The 17,180-nt window shown below is 45.3% G+C and overlaps 2 protein-coding genes across 5 annotated transcripts; one reads left to right on the top strand and one right to left on the bottom strand.

Annotated features, from left to right (window-relative positions):
• Positions 1 to 3,034: 3,034 nt before the first annotated feature.
• Positions 3,035 to 4,491, top strand: RANGRF (RAN guanine nucleotide release factor). Of its 2 annotated transcripts, XM_011358934.2 has the most exons (5): positions 3,035 to 3,261; positions 3,351 to 3,467; positions 3,671 to 3,827; positions 3,914 to 3,999; positions 4,220 to 4,491. In XM_011358934.2, exons 1-5 carry the CDS (start codon positions 3,185 to 3,187, stop codon positions 4,341 to 4,343), a joined length of 561 nt encoding a protein of 186 aa, XP_011357236.1. In that variant the 5' UTR covers positions 3,035 to 3,184; the 3' UTR covers positions 4,344 to 4,491. The 2 variants fall into 2 exon arrangements, with proteins under 2 accessions (XP_011357236.1, XP_023385698.1); XM_023529930.1 differs by lacking the exon at positions 3,914 to 3,999 and having other exon boundaries at positions 3,037 to 3,261.
• On the bottom strand, positions 4,462 to 9,304 carry SLC25A35 (solute carrier family 25 member 35). Of its 3 annotated transcripts, none has more exons than XM_023529929.1 (5): positions 7,195 to 9,304; positions 6,245 to 6,310; positions 5,651 to 5,791; positions 5,218 to 5,352; positions 4,462 to 5,057 (listed from the first exon to the last, which is right to left on the bottom strand). In XM_023529929.1, the coding sequence occupies exons 1-5, from the start codon at positions 7,567 to 7,569 to the stop codon at positions 4,884 to 4,886; spliced, it is 891 nt and encodes a 296-aa protein (XP_023385697.1). In that variant the 5' UTR covers positions 7,570 to 9,304; the 3' UTR covers positions 4,462 to 4,883. The 3 variants fall into 3 exon arrangements, with proteins under 3 accessions (XP_023385697.1, XP_011357234.1, XP_011357235.1); XM_011358932.2 differs by having other exon boundaries at positions 5,651 to 5,803; positions 7,195 to 9,302; XM_011358933.2 differs by lacking the exon at positions 5,651 to 5,791 and having other exon boundaries at positions 7,195 to 9,303.
• Between the last annotated feature and the right edge of the window lie 7,876 nt (positions 9,305 to 17,180).

Consider the following 17,180-nt stretch of genomic DNA (forward strand, 5'->3'; position numbering starts at 1 on the left):
CTGGGGTGGAGATAAAGTTTTGGGAGGCACTAGTATATGTATGGGTAAGATTATCTAGGATGAATGTGTAGGGCCTGGTAACCCAACATTTAAGGGGCTGGCAGAAATGAGGGAGGCATTAGAAGAAATGGCTTCACTAACAGTCTAACCAACTGAGTGGCTTCCTACTGCCCAAGTCACTGTAATATCCTGGGATGCCCCGTGGGAAGGTATCCAGGGCAACAGAAAGGACTAGGGAGGCAGCCTGTTATTCACCACTGAATCCTAGCCTTGCTGACCCTGCCTTCACCTGAGAGCTAAAAAAGGTTAAAAACTCCTGCTTAATAAAAATATGTGTTGACCTACCTCTTCCCAAAGGGATGCTTGTGTTGAGTTGTATTGAGTCAGCTCTCTGGTCTGAGTTCAGGAGGTCCACCTCTTAGTTCCCTCAAAGTTGGGAAGGGGCCCTGGGATGCCTGTCCCCAAAGCAAACAACTACATCAACTGCATGCAGGGTATTGGATAAGGGCATATCCCAGGGTTACGGAATCAATCGGTTGCAGGCCTACTTCAACCAGTGAGCTAAGAGCTGGACATACCCTCATACCTTCCTGAGAAAAGTGGCTGTGGGCCATCTTGGCCAATGAGATTTGTCCCATGATACCCTTTATCCTAGCTACAGCTAGCTAGACCAGGTATCTCACACGTCTGGCTAGTGGCCTGGGAAGTGGCCAAGCAGGAGAGCTGGCCAAATAGGTACTTTCAGATTGAATGTCAACTAATGAGCCCAGTTGATCCTGTCTCTTGGAGAGTTTGAATTTGAACGTGCAGGGGGAGTTAGCAATTGGGAGGGCAAGAAGAAGGGTCAGACACAAGGAGAGAGGTGAAAGGTGAGAGGAAAGTGGAGCCAAGAGTAGGAATTTACCATGTTAGGGTGGCGGCCTTCAACCCTACTCTTCCAGAGGAGGTCTGGCCCTGCACCTCTGTCACTTCATGGAGGTCTCCTTCCTACCACCTGGAAGCACCTAACTGACCTATGCTCCAAGAGCTCAAGAAATCTGGAGGGCCAGAAGTCCCCAGCTGTACAAGACTCATAGCAGAACATGATGCCTAGCATGCCAGAGATCCAAAATGAGAAAGCTGGGAGGCTGTCTCCTTTGTCTCCATAATCGAGTGTGAACTTCTCTTGGCTCATGAAGAGACCCCCGCCCCTTGTACACAGTGCCAAGACTCTGTTAACATCTATGTCCTTGCAGTTCCTTTTCCAAGGGTTCCCTATCTACTTTACTGCTCACAAAGCAGCCAGAACTGGTATTGCCCCCGGGTAGGGAGCAGGGGCAGATGGCAGGCCAGCAGAAAGGGGGAGGGAGACAGAGAGGTCTACCACTCCACATCTGAAAGAGAGGCAGCATAGGGAAGACCTCTCTGACCTAGCTCTCTTGGTTTCTCATGTCTGGGCTCCTTCTCTCCCTCTGGGGTCTTTAACAGTCCCCTCCTCGATAGAATTTATCCTGGATCAAACCTAGTCCACTGTCTTTGCCCAGAAACAGATACAGATTCAGCTATATTCATACCTCTTTTACTCCTAACAATGTTTTAGAGATGAAATGAGGCCGAGAAGTTTGATGTTAGCCATCAGAAGTGAGGAGTCCAAATTCCTTAGTATGCTCTTTAAAAATCCTGCATGTGGCCACTTCTCCAGCCTCATCATTCACAGCTGCCTGCCACCCATTCCCCACTGTACTCTTGCTAAAGTGATAAACAAATGCTCCTCAACTCACGTCCCATAAACCCATTGTAAATGGAAAATACCATAAGTCAAAAATACATTTAATACACCTAATCTACTGAACATCATAGCTTAGACTAGCCTACCTTAAATGTGCTCAGAATATTTATATTATCCCACAATTGAGCAAAATTATCTAATGAATGATCCAATTAATATACTGTAGAGTATCATATTGTACATTGCTTTTAGTCCAGCAAATGATCAAAATTCAAAATTCGAAGTAGTTTCTAATAAATACATATGGCTTTTGCACCATCATAAAGTCAAAAGAAAAATCAGTAAGTTGGTGGTGTCTGTACTTGCATTTCCACAAACACCCTTTTCATTTCCAAGTCTTTGCTCCTGATGTTCCCTTGTGCCCCCTGCCCCCAGTGTTACTAAATTATTAGGGTTCATAGGTATGGTCAGCACTTGGAACCCTGTGGGTGGGATGGCTTTAGGATGAGAACCTTCTTGCTCAGTTCTTGCCCAGGAATTAGGTGACATCTAGAACCCCTGAGGGCATGGGTTGTCTCCTGGGTCCCAGAATTCACACTATTAGGTTTATTCAATCACTCAATACATAATGGATCTATTATGCTCTAAACACTGCCAGGTGCTAGGGATCAAAGATGAATGGAGAAATTAGCTGGGAGGATATAATTAAGCAGAAACTTTAAGTCCACTGAAAATCTATATATAAAAAAACAACAGAGGGTTTAATCCGTGCTTTTGTCCAGGTGTGCTGGGAGCAATACGCACCACCCCCCTCGTTCCCACTCCCTCACTGCATTCTCAAAGCAAAGATTTGAGCGGGATTAGATATATAATCCCGGGGGTTGGGTCTACATTTCAGGAAGGCGTGAGGACTGAATCCTAACCTGGCCCACACCTGGCCCCATTGTTCCCTTAAATCGCTGCATCTGATCCGGGATTTAGCGGCCTGTTTGGCAGCTCATTCGCCGTTAAGAGGCCAGGAGGAAGGGAGCTGGGTGGCCCTGAAACTGTTTTTCCCTAACTCTGAGACCCTACCTAGACATTGGTCCCTTAGACGAGCAACGACCCCTAAGTAAGGAATGTCTCAGGCAACATTCTTAGAATGTGTGACCCTTTTAAAAGGAGGAGACTGCCGGGTGCGAGTTAACGACCACAAGGACGTCACAAACCCTAAACCGAAGATTTAGTTCCTGCAGTCCCGCCTCGCAGTCTCCTGAGAGCGTGACTTCCGGGAGCAGCACTACTTGGGCGGTGGCCGAAGGCGCAGGCGCCAATTGGCCAGCGCGGGCGCAGGGCGGGGCCAAATCTTAAAGGGCCAGGAGCTAAGGGAGGCCACTGGCGTAGGTAGCTGCCGCGGAACCTTGGAGGGTCATGCCACATGGTCTCATGTAGGTTTCTTCTAAATCTTACTAATGCCCGTACCCTAGTCTCAGGCCCATGGAACCCACGCGAGACTATCCACTGTTCGGGGGCGCCTTCTCCGCCACTCTCCCTCCCGGGGCCATTGACATAAGGTGAGAAAGCTTGGGCGCCAATGGAGGCCAACCGGGTGGGTTGGGGAACCAAGCCGGGGTCAACTAGGGTTTGCTTTGCCACTCTCCAGCGACCTCCGACCCGTCCCGGACAATCAAGAAATTTTCTGCCATCGGGTGACGGACCAGAGCCTGATCGTGGAACTTCTAGAGCTGCAGGCCCACGTGCGAGGAGAAGCGGCTGCCAGGTGAGGAAGGCAGGCCGGAGGCTGGCCAATGGAAGGGACGGACCCGAAGAAGTGGGCGGGGTCTTGGCTGGACGGTTAATCAGAGCAAAAAGAACTCCAAGGGCAAAACTGTTATCAATCACCAGACGTGAGCAAAAGTTTTGCTTAGGGGGGAGGGGTGCGGTGAGAGAGACCCCTTCATGACACTACTTCCTCAACTACAGGTACCACTTTGAGGACGTTGGCGGGGTGCAGGAGGCTACGGCTGTGCAAGTGGAGGCTGTACAGCCCATCCTTTTGGAAAGCCTGGCCCTGAGGGGTTGCTGTGAAGAAGCCTGGGTCCTCTCTGGCAAGCAGCAGGTAGCTAAAGAGTGCCAGCAGGTAAGGGCCGGTGGAGTGAGATGTCCTGGAGGGGTAAAAGGGATGGCCCTAGGGGATTAGGTAAGAATCCTGACTGATCCTTTTAGGTAGCAAAGGATGTGACACTGCACCAAGCCTTGCTGAGGCTGCCCCAGTACCAGACTGATCTCCTGCTCACCTTTAATCAGCCCCCGTAAGGAGAAAGGGCATGTGGCTCATGACTGGGGTCCCCAGGAGAATCAGCTGGGAGGGGGAGAGCAGGAAGACTGAATGGTGGGGTCCTCCAAGGAAGTGGGAGTGGGCCAGAGGTTTGAAGTCACAGATACTCAGGTCCTCCAGGGAACAGGAAGTGGGAACTTCCAAACTGGAGGCCTGAATGATGTTCTCTCTCCATCTGTTCCCCCACTCTCAAGCCCTGACAATAGGTCATCTCTTGGCACTGATGACCTGTCACTTCCACCCTGGAGCCTGGGTGACTTTGAACAGCTTGTGACCAGTCTGACCCTTCATGATCCCAACATCTTTGGTCCCCAGTAAAGATGGTGAAATGCTGCATGGTGTTGCTAAAGACTTTGGACCGTATTCTGGGTGAGAAACAAAGGGTTGGATGTATTACCCAAATTCCTTCCCTGTGCATAAACATAAGACACCTCTCTGCAGAAATAAACTTGCTTTATAACCAAAATAATCTCTGTGCCTTTGAATCTAAATGGACACCTGGGACCCCCCAATTCCCTTTGGTCTTATAGGGAGGAGTTAAAAGTTGTACATGGGATCAGAAGGGATCCAAAGCTGGCAGTGGAGAAGGGGAGGAAATACACTTTGGAGTGACTGGTTTAGCCCTGAGGAAGGGGTGTGAAATGTACAGGAGGACAGGTAGAGAAGGTTTAAAGCAACACTCAAGGAAAGGAGGGAAACTATGCCTTGTAGTGATTCAACCCTGAGAAAACAGATAAGGAATGAGATTGGCTGTCTCCTCCTGATGAAAGGTCACCTGATCAGAAGTCACCAGATCATAGTAATGGAGGCAGAAGTGTCCAAGGGGTGCCAATTTGGTGGATTGTGGAAGAGTGGTTGTTATTTGATGTATGTGTAGTAGAGGATGCGCAGCTGGTCCCAGAAGAAGAGAGAAAGGATGGTGTGGGGGCCAAGTCGGAAGTAGGAGGCTCCGATACCCTTGTACATGCCAAAAATGCCCTCTGTCCGAGCAGTCTGCAGCAGAACATCCAAGATCCCCCGGTACATGAGGCCCTGAGAGCAAGGGAGAGCATAAAGAAGGAGTTTATCAGAGTTTACCAGGGGTCTCACCTCTGCAGGCTGCCTTTTAAGCTGTCCCACCTGAACCCAGCAATCTGCTTTTCCCCACCTGCTGGCTTTCCTTGCCTGCCTGTACCCCAGAGCACTTCCTTACCTTGCCCTGAGCATCTGTGGGCTGGTTGTAGAGCCTTGTGCTGACCACATCAAAGGGTGTCATGGCCAGGACCACTGCAATGCTACTCACCATGGAGGCCACCAGAGTCAACTTCCAGCTCTGAGGAGGAAATATCTAAGCGGGTAGGGAAGAAGAGCTTTGTCGATTAGCCAGTCAATACTAGGAAAGGACAGGTTCTTCTCTGGGGAGATAGCAGAGAGCTGGTAACTCAGGGAGCTTCCACTCTACCAGTTATAACACCGAGTGATAACACTGAAGAACTCAGATACACCTTCTGGGGGGAAATGACAAGAGAGCCCTCCAGCTATTCTCTCACACTGAGGTTGGCACTGACCCCTCTAGTGCCCACTTCAGCTTTCACTCCCCCTGCCCACATTCTCAGGGTGGTCCCACCCCTTTCCCCAGGCAGTACCTCCCACTGGGTCATGAAGTCCTTCGTGGATGAGAAGGTGCACAGCTGGGTGGAGGAACCGACGAAAACTCGGGGCAGGCAGCCCATGGCCCCACGCCACAACCCCACCAGACCATGTTTCTGGGCAATGTCGGTTAGTGCCTGAAACATGCCCTGGTTGGGGGAAGACCATGGGGGTGGGGCTCAGTCACCCTGGCATCAGGGTCTGCCATCTCGTAACACTGCCAAGGGTGGGTCCTTAACAGACATCGGATGTCTAGACAACCAGTTCTGTGTGGGGTTTAGTGCCAGAATGTGGTCCCTCAGTTGTCTACCACCCTGTTGTTCCCTCCTTCGCCATCCCAGAATATGGTCAGGGTGTATAGATGTGAGAACATTAGCAGATTAGGAGAACAGGGCAGGAGAAATAGGTGCAGAAGACTAGAGGAACTGGGGAACATGGGAGAAAAAGAGAGGGGTTGGGTGGATTTTAGGGGCAGAGTAGGGCTGAATTGATGGGTTGGGCAGAACCATGGCTGGGTTAGAGCTGTTGGGTGCAGGCACAAAGCTGGGGACAAATGGGCAGGGACTCTGGTGGGGATGGAAACACCTTACCTGATGCTTATACTGGTACCCTACAGCAATTTCTGAGGCTGCCTGTGCCTGTAGGTGTGTCTTCACCTGAGAATGAGAGAGTATTACAACCTATAGCCCAGTGGCCATCCTCCTACCTCAGAGACCCAAATGTCTGACCCCCTCATGCTTCCTTGAGGGTGTTCAGCAATGAATATCCTTTAATCTAATAATTATTGTTGTTCCCACTTAACAAATTGGTTGTGACACTCTGTGTCCCATGGCTCCAGTCCCGGAGGATGGATCTCCTAGCACTGCAAGACACCCCACTCCCTCTATATCACCCTTCCCTTGTGGGTAGGAGTTGAGGATGATGACATTGGAGAATGGAATCATTTCCTAAGACTGTTCTCGTTAGGCAAGACCTGGGTGGCCAGCCTCTCGTGCCAGCTCCTTTTCCAAGAATGGACATCCAGCCACCAGCACGACCATCAGACTCTGGGGTAGGTTATGAGGAGTCATCTGCAAAACTTGCTCTCTGTTCTCTGAGCCCCATGGGAGCATCTCATGGGAGCATGAGATGACTTTGGAGATGTCACTGTCCCTGAATCTCATACCCTGGGAGTGAGACCAGACTGCCTCTCCTTCTACAGAACTCACTGCCTTTCAGTGTCTTTTTAGGAGTTGCAGTAAGCAAGGCCTAGTCCTAGCGATAAGCAGCTGTGTAACCTTGAGCTGTCACTTCCCCTCTAGGGCTCAGACTACAGACTTTTCACCCAAACCAGATAACTCAAAGGGGCAGACTGTGAGATTATAATTCTGTGATGCCCAAGACTTCCCCTGATCCCTATACTTGTTGAGGTATTACTCAAATTCCTCATTTCCTACACACAAATCCAATTCCAACCTCAGTATCAGGTTATGAAGGCCTAGGCCCCCATCCTACACCAAGGGTCCACAATGAAGGCCTCAGGCAAGACCCTTTTTCTCACCATGTAGATAGGGCTTCCCAAGTAGGCTCCAGTGATCCCAGCCAGGGCTCCAGTGGCTGCACTGAGAGCAGGGTTGACGGTGCCTTCAGCTGTGTGTAGGTAGCCCCCAGCCTCAACCAGCCCATAGGTGCCAAGCCGGATGCCATTCATCAGGAACTGGTATAGGAGGGCAGGGGCCAGGCCCTTCTGCAGGGCCGCCAGGCCATCCACCTTGCCTATGGTGATGAAGGCATGGAAGACATTTTTGTAGTGTCGCTGGTAGGTGCCAGGGGACTGCAGTTCTCCCTGCAACTGCATCCTGGTCTTCACCACCTCCAGGGGGTTGGTGAACAAACAGGCCCCGCAGGCTGCCAGGCCGCTCATCAAGAAGTCCATGGTGGGGTAGCGTTAGCAAGAACTGGTCCAGGAGTAAGAAAATCAAAATAAGCTTCAGAAACGGGGTCAGAAATCAGGGAAGACTTCAGTTTCAGCAGTCCAGATTTTAAGAGGTAGGAATTTAAAGCTCGGGAGTCAACAATATCAGGGGCGGATATCAAGAGGTTAAAAGTTCGATGAAATTTGGGAGTCAGGAGCTGGCAAAGAGTAGAAAGAGGGGTTTAGGAGAGTCTGGCGAGAAGGTTATGACAGGTCAAAGGAGTTGAGGTCAAGGAGGGGCTGAAGCCAGGAGGCCGGCAGGTGGAATGCAGAGACTGGCCGGCTACTGGGGGCCGGAAGTAGGGAAGGGAAACGCGGAGCTGGGAAATGAGAGCCGGGGAGGAAGGAAAAGGAAAACCGTCAAGGTATGGAGGAAAAAGATCCAGAAGAGTAGCGTCTCTGGAACAGCAACGAGATCTGGAACCCGGAAGTAAGTCGAGACTCCAGCCAGAATGAATTTCTCCAGGCAGCTGAGGGAGTCCGACGCAGCTTCCCTCCAGACGGCCTGCGGCGGCCAGGCCGGCATACTCCAGTCAGTGGCGTGCGGTACCCAATGGGGAGCCTTGGAGAGTCGTGGCCAAGAGCCTCAGCCAATCAGTGCCGAGCTGGCTCCACGACTCATTCCGCGAAACCAGCTGAGGGGGCGGTTGGAATTAACTCTCTCCGCTCAGGCGCAGGGCCAGGGTCTCGGTTCACTGCAAGGAGTGCCGGGGTGCAGAGGTTTTATTACTGGCGGGGAGGGGTTGGACCCTGGGTACTGGGCGAGCGCAGAGGTTGAACGCGAAGGCAGCAGTCCACTGTTAGAATGCTTGGGGCTGCTCTTCCTGCGGACGGAGGGCTCCTTCTATCCCGGCTCATCGCCGAATGAAATTGCGCAACTGTAGATCCACACCCTGCTGGGTTCTGGCGCCAGGATAGCCAGAGGCTGCGGCTCCGCCTGCGATGCAGATGAGATGCACCTGTTGGACTCGACGGATCTCCTGAGGCTGAATAAACTATTTGTAGGTTCTAGATCCGGGGTGTGTGTGTCTGCCGGCACGCAGGAGAGGGCGCGAGGGAGAATAGTCTCATCCTTACTTCTTTTAATCCTTAGCAACCTGGGGGAGAAGGTTGGCCACGCCAAGGCAGAGATTTAGATCCCTGGGTTTAGGTTACTTATACACAGGGCCAGCAAGTGGTGGCAGAGATCCTGAGAATCTGGACTCCTGTCCCTTGCTCAAGAGTCTGGTAATGGTTAATTATGGAAGAAGTTCTGAGAAGAGACTAGGGAAGCTAGCTGAGAAGAAGGAGAGGGCTTGGAGAGAAAAGCCAGGAGGATAGGGGATGTCATCTGGGATTGGAGAAGGAGGTAGAGGCTCCCAACTGTATGTGAGGCAGCCACCAGACTTAGAGCGTCCTCTGAGAACCAGTTTGGTTCTTCTTCCTTACCAGCTGGAAGCCTTGAGTAAGTTACTTAACATTTCAGAATCTTCTTTGTAAGATGGGAATGATAATTATATATTGTACACACCTGAGTGAAACTATTAGACTTCCACCAAGTGTTCAGGTTTCAGATTTTCTGAAAAATCAAGAGCTGTTGGACCCCTGTCCTTGTGTGTTCGGTTCCCTGCCAGATTTGAATTTCCTTGCCCACTTCTTTTGTTGATCTCCAAATCATTACGCACTTTGAGCTTCATCTCTCCTGACCCTTGAAGCTTTTCAAATTCTTTGAGCCACTTCCATCCTGCTTTGCTTCTCAATCATTTACCCACATGTCTCATTTTAATTAGTAATTGTTTACTGACTCCTTCACTACACTGGGGGTTCTTGGATATCCTGCTAACTTGGTCTGAGTCATTTCTATCTCACTAATACTGAGTCTTAGGATGAGGCAGGAGGATGGAGGATAAAGGAGATAATGGGACTTCTCCTGGGCTCTGGAAGTATCCTCAGAAAATTTCCAGGGAGTGCTCCCCAAATACCTCCACCTGCTGAATGGGAGGAGAGTTACTCATTGTTTTAATCCTTGATTTTACACCAGTGGTTCTCAAAGTGTGATCCCTGGAGCAGCAGCAGCAACAGCACTTGGGTTCTTCTCAGAAGAGTGCATTTTCTAGTTCCACCCTCTATCTTCTGCACCAGAAATTCTGAAGTGAGGCCTGACAATATGTTATTTAACATAACAAGCCCTGTAGGTTATTCTGATGTGTGCTAAAGTTTTAGAATCACTGGCTTAAGCCTTTTATCTTTAACATTAGATGGCCTAGAGATAGGCCACTTTTAAAGTGTTATTTTTAAAAATAAGCTTAATTTTTAGAAGTTTTAGATTTATAGAAAAATTGTAAAGATACTATGTATGTTTCCATATACCCCACATCTAGTTCTCTTATTAACTGTTAATATTATATTTTGTTAGAATTATGAACCAGTATTGATATATTAACTAAAGTCCATAGTTTATTGAGATTTTCTTCATTTTTGATTTAAGTTTTCTTTCTGTTTCAGGATCCCATCCTGGATACCACATTACATTTAATTGTCATATATCCTTGTTTTTGATAATCTTAACAGTTTTGAGGAGTACTGGTCAGGTATTTTGTAGAATGTCCCTCTATTGGATTTTTTTCTTATGATTGGATTGAGGTTATAGGTTTTGGGGGGGAAGACCACAGAGATAACTGCCATTTATCACATATCAAGGGTGCTACTAGATACATACTATCAAAATTACTTGTCACTGTTGATGTTGACCTTGATCACCTGGTTGAGACAGTGTTTGTCCAATTTCTCCATTGTAAAGTTATTCTTTCTTCCTCCTTTCCATACTGTAGTCTTTGGAAGGCAGTTACTATGCACAGCCTACACTTCAGGTATGCAGAGTTAGGCTCCTCCTCCTTGAGACAGAAGTATCTACATAAATTATTTAGAATTCCGTGTAGGAGATTTGTATCCTTTATTTATTTATTCATTCACTGAACCATTTCAATCAGTATGGACTAATGGATATTTATTGCATACTTTCTTTAGGTTAAAAATCAAATATATTTTATTTTGTTGCTCTAATTGTTTTAGCTTTGGCCTTTGAGAGTGCTTTTACTTGATTTTTGTGTTTCTTTAACATAGCTTCATCAATAATTTTTTTAATTAAAAAAATTTTAAAGCATTTTCTTACTTTCTGGAGCAATACAAAATGCTCCAGGCTCATTTTGTATATTTCCTGCCCCAGTCCTAGAATCAGCCATTTCTCCAAGAAGCTCTCATCCTTTGATTGAAGAATGGTATTAGAAACCAAAGTCTGGGCACTGGGTGTGCTTGTTGCTATTAGGTTGTCATTGCTTCTAGCCCTCTCACCTGGAAGAGCATTTAAATATGTATACTAACATATGTATGTCCATATATCTATATATATATTTCTATATGTAACCATCTACCTATATTAAGTTAAACATGAGTTCATACTATTGTCTCGAACTCTAATTTATTACTACATGGATCATTCTAGCCACCTCTCTGTGCTTATCTGTAAACTCTCACTCCAACAGTGAATAACCTGGTTCCTACCATCTGCTGTCCACTTGCTTAATTGTTTATTTCCAGTATACATGTATAGGGGTATCATAATTGTTAACCTATAGCCCCATGGGAAATCACCCTATGAATAAGAGTACAGTGCTTATGTACAGTTCCTTTTGCCTTTAGTCTTAGAGACTCCATCATTTCTAAAGTTATTTAGGCCAGCACCTTTCCCCTCCAGTCCTTTTAGTAAAGTCATTTCATACATTTGTAATACAGTTATTACAAATACCTCCTAAATAATTGTAATGCAGTTATTATGAATACCTCCTAAATGATTTTTTAAAACTTGCATACATTTACGTTCACTCTTTGTGCTATAAATTCTAGGAATTTTTCACAAATGCATTATATTATGATACAGAATAATCTCACCACTCTAAAAAAAAAATCCCCTGTATTTCACCTACTTAACCCCCCCAGCAATCACTGATCTTCCTACTATCTTCAGTATTTTTGCCTTTTCCAAAATATCATATCTAAAGGTATATAGCCTTTTCAGACTGACTTCTTTGACTTAGCAATATGCATTTAAGTTTTATCCTTGTCTTTTTGTGGCTTGATAGCTCATTTCTTATCACTGAATAATATTTCATTTTATGGATGTACCAAAGTTTGTTTATCCATTCATGTGTTGAAGGACATCTTGGTTGCTTCCGGTTTTTGGTGATGAATAAAGCTGCTAGAACTATTTGCGTGCAAGTTTTTATGTAGACATCAATTTCCGAATTAGTTAATACCTAGGAGTACAATTGCTGGATTGAATGGTGAGACCATGTTTAACTTTATAAGAAACTGCCAAACTGCCAAAGTGGCTGTACCATTTTGCACTCCCACCAACAACGGATGAGATTTGTTGCTCTACATCTTCATCAGCATTTGGTTGTTTTAATTTTTTTTTTTGAATTTTAGCCATTCTAATAGGTGTGTATTAGTATCTCCTGCTGTTTTAATTTGCAATTCCCTAGTGAAAAAATGATGTTGAGTATCTTTTCATATGCTTTTTGCCACCTGTAATCTTTTTGTCAGCTTTATTGTGATATGGACATTTAACATATGTAATCTTAAGGTGTACAACTTGAAGATTTGATACACATATATTTTGAAACGATTACCACAATAAGGTTAACATCTGATTCCTTCTTATAATTACCTTCTGAGTGTGTGTGTGTTGATAACTTTTAAGATCTATTCTCTTAACAACTTTCAAGTATATAATAGAGTATTGTGGTTAATGTTGACATTCTGTACATTAGATCCCAGAACTTACTCATCTTACAGCTGAAAATTTATACCCTTGTATATCTCATTTAGTGGGGTGTCTATGTAGATCTTTTCCTCATTTTAAAATTGGGTTGTTTTCTTATTATTGAGTTTAAGAGTTATCTGTGTATTTTGGATAACAGTCCTTTATCAGATAATGTGTTTTGCAAATATTTACTCTCAGTCTATGATTTGTCTTTTCATTCTCTTGACAGTGTCTTTTGCAGAGAAGTTTTTAATTATTATAAAGTCTAACATCAATTTTTTTTCTTTCATGGATTGTGCTTTTAGTATTGTATCTAGAAACTTACTGCCAAACTCAAGATGATCTAGATTATCTCCTATATTTTCTTCTAGAAATTTTATAGTTTTACATTTTATGTTTAGGTCTATGATCTTTTTGAGTGTGAATGATGTAAGGTCTGTGTATAAATTCGTTTGTCTTTTTTTTTTTTTTTCATATGATGTCCAATTGTTCCACCAACTTTTCTTTAAGAAAAGTTCTTTCCCCATTGAACTGCCTTAGCATCTGTGTCAAAATCAGTTGACTAAATTTGTGTAGGCTTGTTTCTGGGCTCTCTATTTTCTTCCATTGATCTATGTGTCTGTTCTTTTGCCAGTACTATGCTGTCTTGATTCCTGTAAGTTGTTACCTTTTTTTCCTGGGCATGAATATCCTGAAACAAATGTGAGAAGAGTAGAGGGGAAACACAAAGGTGGGTCCCAGGTGTCTGAGAGAAGAGTTGGAACTACAGAGAGTGGAAGGAGTATGAGTCAGAGGATTGGTGGTGGGCACCGGGCTATGCCTCTTTTGCACCTCTGCCTAGGGTGGCCTAGACATGATGGGTTCATTTTGGCTTCCAGGCCCCACACCTGAAGTGCTCAGACTCCACTTGGTGACAGTTGGGCAGAATCCTCTATCCTTACCTAGATCAGAACATGTATGGATTCCCAGAGCAGGCCAGCCTCTCCTTACTGCCCGCTTCCTCGTTTATTCCACACCACAGGCAGGCTACCTACCACTAATGGCTTTCTAGACAGAAAAGAGGGCTCAGGTATTCTATACTCCATGAAGGATTCTACTTGAGTTCAAGGTCCTGGCCCTACCAGAAGCCAGATAGACTCTACACGTCTTTTATTATGAGATCTTCTCCCCTTGTAAATGATTTTTTTTTTTTGGTTGTAAGTGACAGAACCCCAACTCAAACTAGCTTACAAAAAGGGAATTTATTGGCTCACATAACTGAAAAGTGCAAACACAGATATGACTTCAGGCCAGTGGGATCAGGGACTCAGATCCGTCTCTCTATGCCTCTCCCTTTTGTTGGTTTTATTTTCAAGCCACATCATTGTTGGCTGCCAACAGCTCCAGGCCTATCTTCTACCAGTTTAGCATCCACAGTAGAGAGTGTTTTGATTATCTATTGCTGCATAATAAATCAACTGAAAACTTAGTGGCTTAAAACACAGACCAGATTGTTGCTCATGAGTTTGTGGATAAAGAATTTGGGCAGGGATTAGTGGGGCTGCTCCGTGTCAGATGGGTGCTTGTCTGGGACTGGAAAATCCAAGATGGCCTTGCTCACATGTCTTAAGACCTAGATGATGGCTGGGGCATCTTGGTTCTCCAAGTGGCTTTTCTCTCCACATGGCCTCTTACCATTCAGTAGTATAACCCACATTGCTGTATATGGTGGCTGGCTTCTAAGAGAACAGAGAGGAAGCTGTAAGTCCTTGTAAGGCATAGGCCCTAAACAAACAGTGTCACTTTCTTTGCATTTTCTTGATCAAAGCAAGTCACAGGGCCAGCCCAGATTGAATTGGAGGGGAAATAGATTCTTTCTTTTAATGGAAAAAGTGGCAAAGCCATATTGCAAAAGGGCATTTATGATGGGAGGGATTGTTGCAGCCATCTTTGAAAACAATCTACCAAAGAGAGTAGAGTCTCTTTTCTAATAATTTGAGTAGAAGTCTTACGTGGATTATGCTTTGGCCTTGTTAGTCACACGCTCATTCCTGAACCATTCTTGGTAGTTAGGGAAGAGAGAAAGTGTTAACTGGCTGCTTCTGGGTTATGCTTTCCTCTCCAGAATGGGCCATGTGGACCTAGAATGATGGAGGGATAGATCCCAGAAGAAACCTAGATGCTGGTTCCAGAAGAGGGGGAAATAGGTGTGGAACTGGTTTAAACTATGTCTGTCTACTCCCCTACCCCTACTTAGAAACCTTCAATGTCTGTTCTGCCCTGTTGGGTTGCCCACTGTATGGACTCTACTTGTTCTTCCAGCCGCATACCTCTCTCTATATTAGCTAAGCTTTCCTTTCACAGTTCTCCATATAGGCCTAGTTTCCTCTTCACTGTGCCTATGCCTCTGTGGTTTCCTCAAATGGTCACACATGCCTTGCCTGTGGGCATGTCCAAACTCTACCTGATTTTCAAGGAACAATTTAAGTGCCTCTCCAATATGAACTCTTTAACAATCAGGTGAATGAAGAAGAGTCAAGGCTATCTGATATGGAGGTAAGGAAATGTTAGAGAAAGACCTGAGGACTTCTCCATCCTTCCAGAAAAGAATCTTCAAGCAAAATCAAAACCAAACACATTGAAGCTTCTAGGATTACTGTGTTAATCATATTTCAAATTGAAAGTGTTTTGTTTTGCACAAAGATGTTCACTGCAGCATTAATTGTAATGGCAAAAACTAGAAGCTACCCAAATATCCTGTACAAGGGAATGAATTAAAATGATCAAGCTTCTTTCAGCAGCAAGTGACAGAAACCCAGCTTGAACTAGCTTAAACACAATAGGGAATTCAGTGGCTCGGGAACCTAGGCAGTCCAAGGGGCTCAAATGATGATGTCAGGTTCCCCCATCTCTTGGCTCAGCTTCCCTCGGGTTTGGGCTCATTTTCTTCCACTATTGACTAGTTTCTTTTATTGTGGGGAAAAGAGGCTAAGACACAGATTGCTCCAGACTTATAGATTCCTGCTTTGTGACCTTGGAGGAAAGATAAAGCTGTTCTTTCCCAGAGCCCCAGGATGGAAGGCTGTCCTGGCTTGAGTGACTTGATAATTCCTGGGTCAATATCTGTGACCAAAGCAATGGGATACTGTGATTGACCAAACCTGTAGGTGGCCACGAGGAGTCTGTTGTGTTTGGCCATTCCACTAGAACCATATGGAGTGGGGTGGGAGATGGAGAGTTTCCTAGAAGACTTTTACTGCTATTACCAGGATGGCAAAATCTAGATTTTGCAATATTAAGTTCCCAGAAAAGGTATAGTTAGAAAGACCACGTAGCAATGTAAAAAATGGTTATACAGCAATGCTAAGAGAAGAAGGCAGAATACAGACTTGAAACTGAATGGCACCTTTGGAAATATAGAAAACTTCTGCTTTGTGAAGATGGCAGGAGAATGTATCATTACATCAATAATCTTCAGTACCTTTGCAAAAATATTTGTACAATAAATATGTGCAAAAATAATCTGGTGTATATAACATGATGTGATTTTCAGAGCTCAATTTATTTTTGGAATGAGATAGGGCATAAATAAATAGATGGTGATTTGTATAGATCTGAAAAGTTATGGTTTTCATCTTTGTGGTTGCTTTGAGCAGTGGGCCTAATGGAACCTCTTTGTCAGGAGTGTTAGAACATTCTCACTGTAGCTCCAGGGAGCTCTCGTTCCCCAAAATATGCCGTCCTGACTTTGGGAGTGTGGGAAGTCTATTCCCCAACAGACAGGTGAAAAGCCTTCAGGTGGGTCTCTTAGGGATAGAGAGAAGAAAAGGGAATATGCTCAGACAACTCAAGGAGGACAGGTGAAGGTCCATGGGTGGCCCAACCTATCCAATTCCTCTTCTGCCAACATCCCCACTCAGACCTGGGGTGGTTCATGCAGTACAGGTGCTACTCATGTTTGCAGCTAACAACCAGCACTTTTGGTTAGTTATCTTTTTAAAATATTTTTGTAAGTAGCAAAGCTAATAAAGATATTCCCATAAAAACTATACAAAACCTGATTTATTTGTATATCTAGCTTATTTAATAAGGTCTCTGAGACACTCTTGGAGAGAATTCCTCTTCCAGGAAGCTCAGAAAGATCTAGAGTTGAGGGCTCGGAGGTTAGGTGCCTGGTACGTGTGTGTGTGTGTGTGTGTGTGTGTGTGTGTGTGTGTGTGAGAGAGAGAGATGGGAAATTGGTGGAATCAACAGAATTATGGAAATGATCTGTAGGGAAGGAGAGTCAGGGGAGTAGTGGGCTGTGGGGGAGGATTCAAAGCAATTTGGTTTAATTCATCAAATATTAAGCACCACTATACTTCTGACCCTGTTCCAGAACTTTGGGGTACATCAGTGAATAAAACAGATGAAGATCCTGCCTCCAGGAAGCTTACTCTCTAATGTAAAAGATAATTAATTATAAACATGCCAATTTAATAATAAGCTATATGGTATTTTATAAGAATGATAGCTGTGGGTAAAAAGGGAGGTCAGGAATGTGGTGTGAAGTTGTGGGTTGCAATTTTAAAGAGTGGTGGGGCAAGCCTCATTGAGAAGGTGACCTTTGAGCAATGACTAAAAAGAGGTGAGGGAATCATCCATGGGAATGTCTTGGGGAGGAGGTTTCCAGGCAGAAGGCACAGCCAGTTCAAAGTCCCTGAGGCAGAAGTGTGTTTAAGAGGAGAGGTTAGAGAGGAGGGAAGATAGTATAGGGTCTTGATCATTGTAAAGACTTTGGTGTTTATTCTGA

Source organism: Pteropus vampyrus, unplaced genomic scaffold (assembly GCF_000151845.1).
Source record: "Pteropus vampyrus isolate Shadow unplaced genomic scaffold, Pvam_2.0 Scaffold44, whole genome shotgun sequence".
Lineage (NCBI taxonomy): Eukaryota > Metazoa > Chordata > Mammalia > Chiroptera > Pteropodidae > Pteropus > Pteropus vampyrus.

Excerpts from the sequence above, each read along its gene's own strand:
- RANGRF (XM_011358934.2), top strand. The coding sequence starts at position 3,185 with ATGGAACCCACGCGAGACTATCCACTGTTCGGGGGCGCCTTCTCCGCC. Across the intron at positions 3,262-3,350 it reads CCCGGGGCCATTGACATAAG|CGACCTCCGACCCGTCCCGG; the intron begins GTGAGAAAGCTT and ends GCCACTCTCCAG. Across the intron at positions 3,468-3,670 it reads CGAGGAGAAGCGGCTGCCAG|GTACCACTTTGAGGACGTTG; the intron begins GTGAGGAAGGCA and ends CCTCAACTACAG.
- SLC25A35 (XM_011358932.2), bottom strand. The coding sequence starts at position 7,569 with ATGGACTTCTTGATGAGCGGCCTGGCAGCCTGCGGGGCCTGTTTGTTC. Across the intron at positions 6,311-7,194 it reads TGGGAAGCCCTATCTACATG|GTGAAGACACACCTACAGGC; the intron begins GTGAGAAAAAGG and ends TCTCATTCTCAG. Across the intron at positions 5,804-6,244 it reads GGTACCAGTATAAGCATCAG|GGCATGTTTCAGGCACTAAC; the intron begins GTAAGGTGTTTC and ends TCCCCCAACCAG.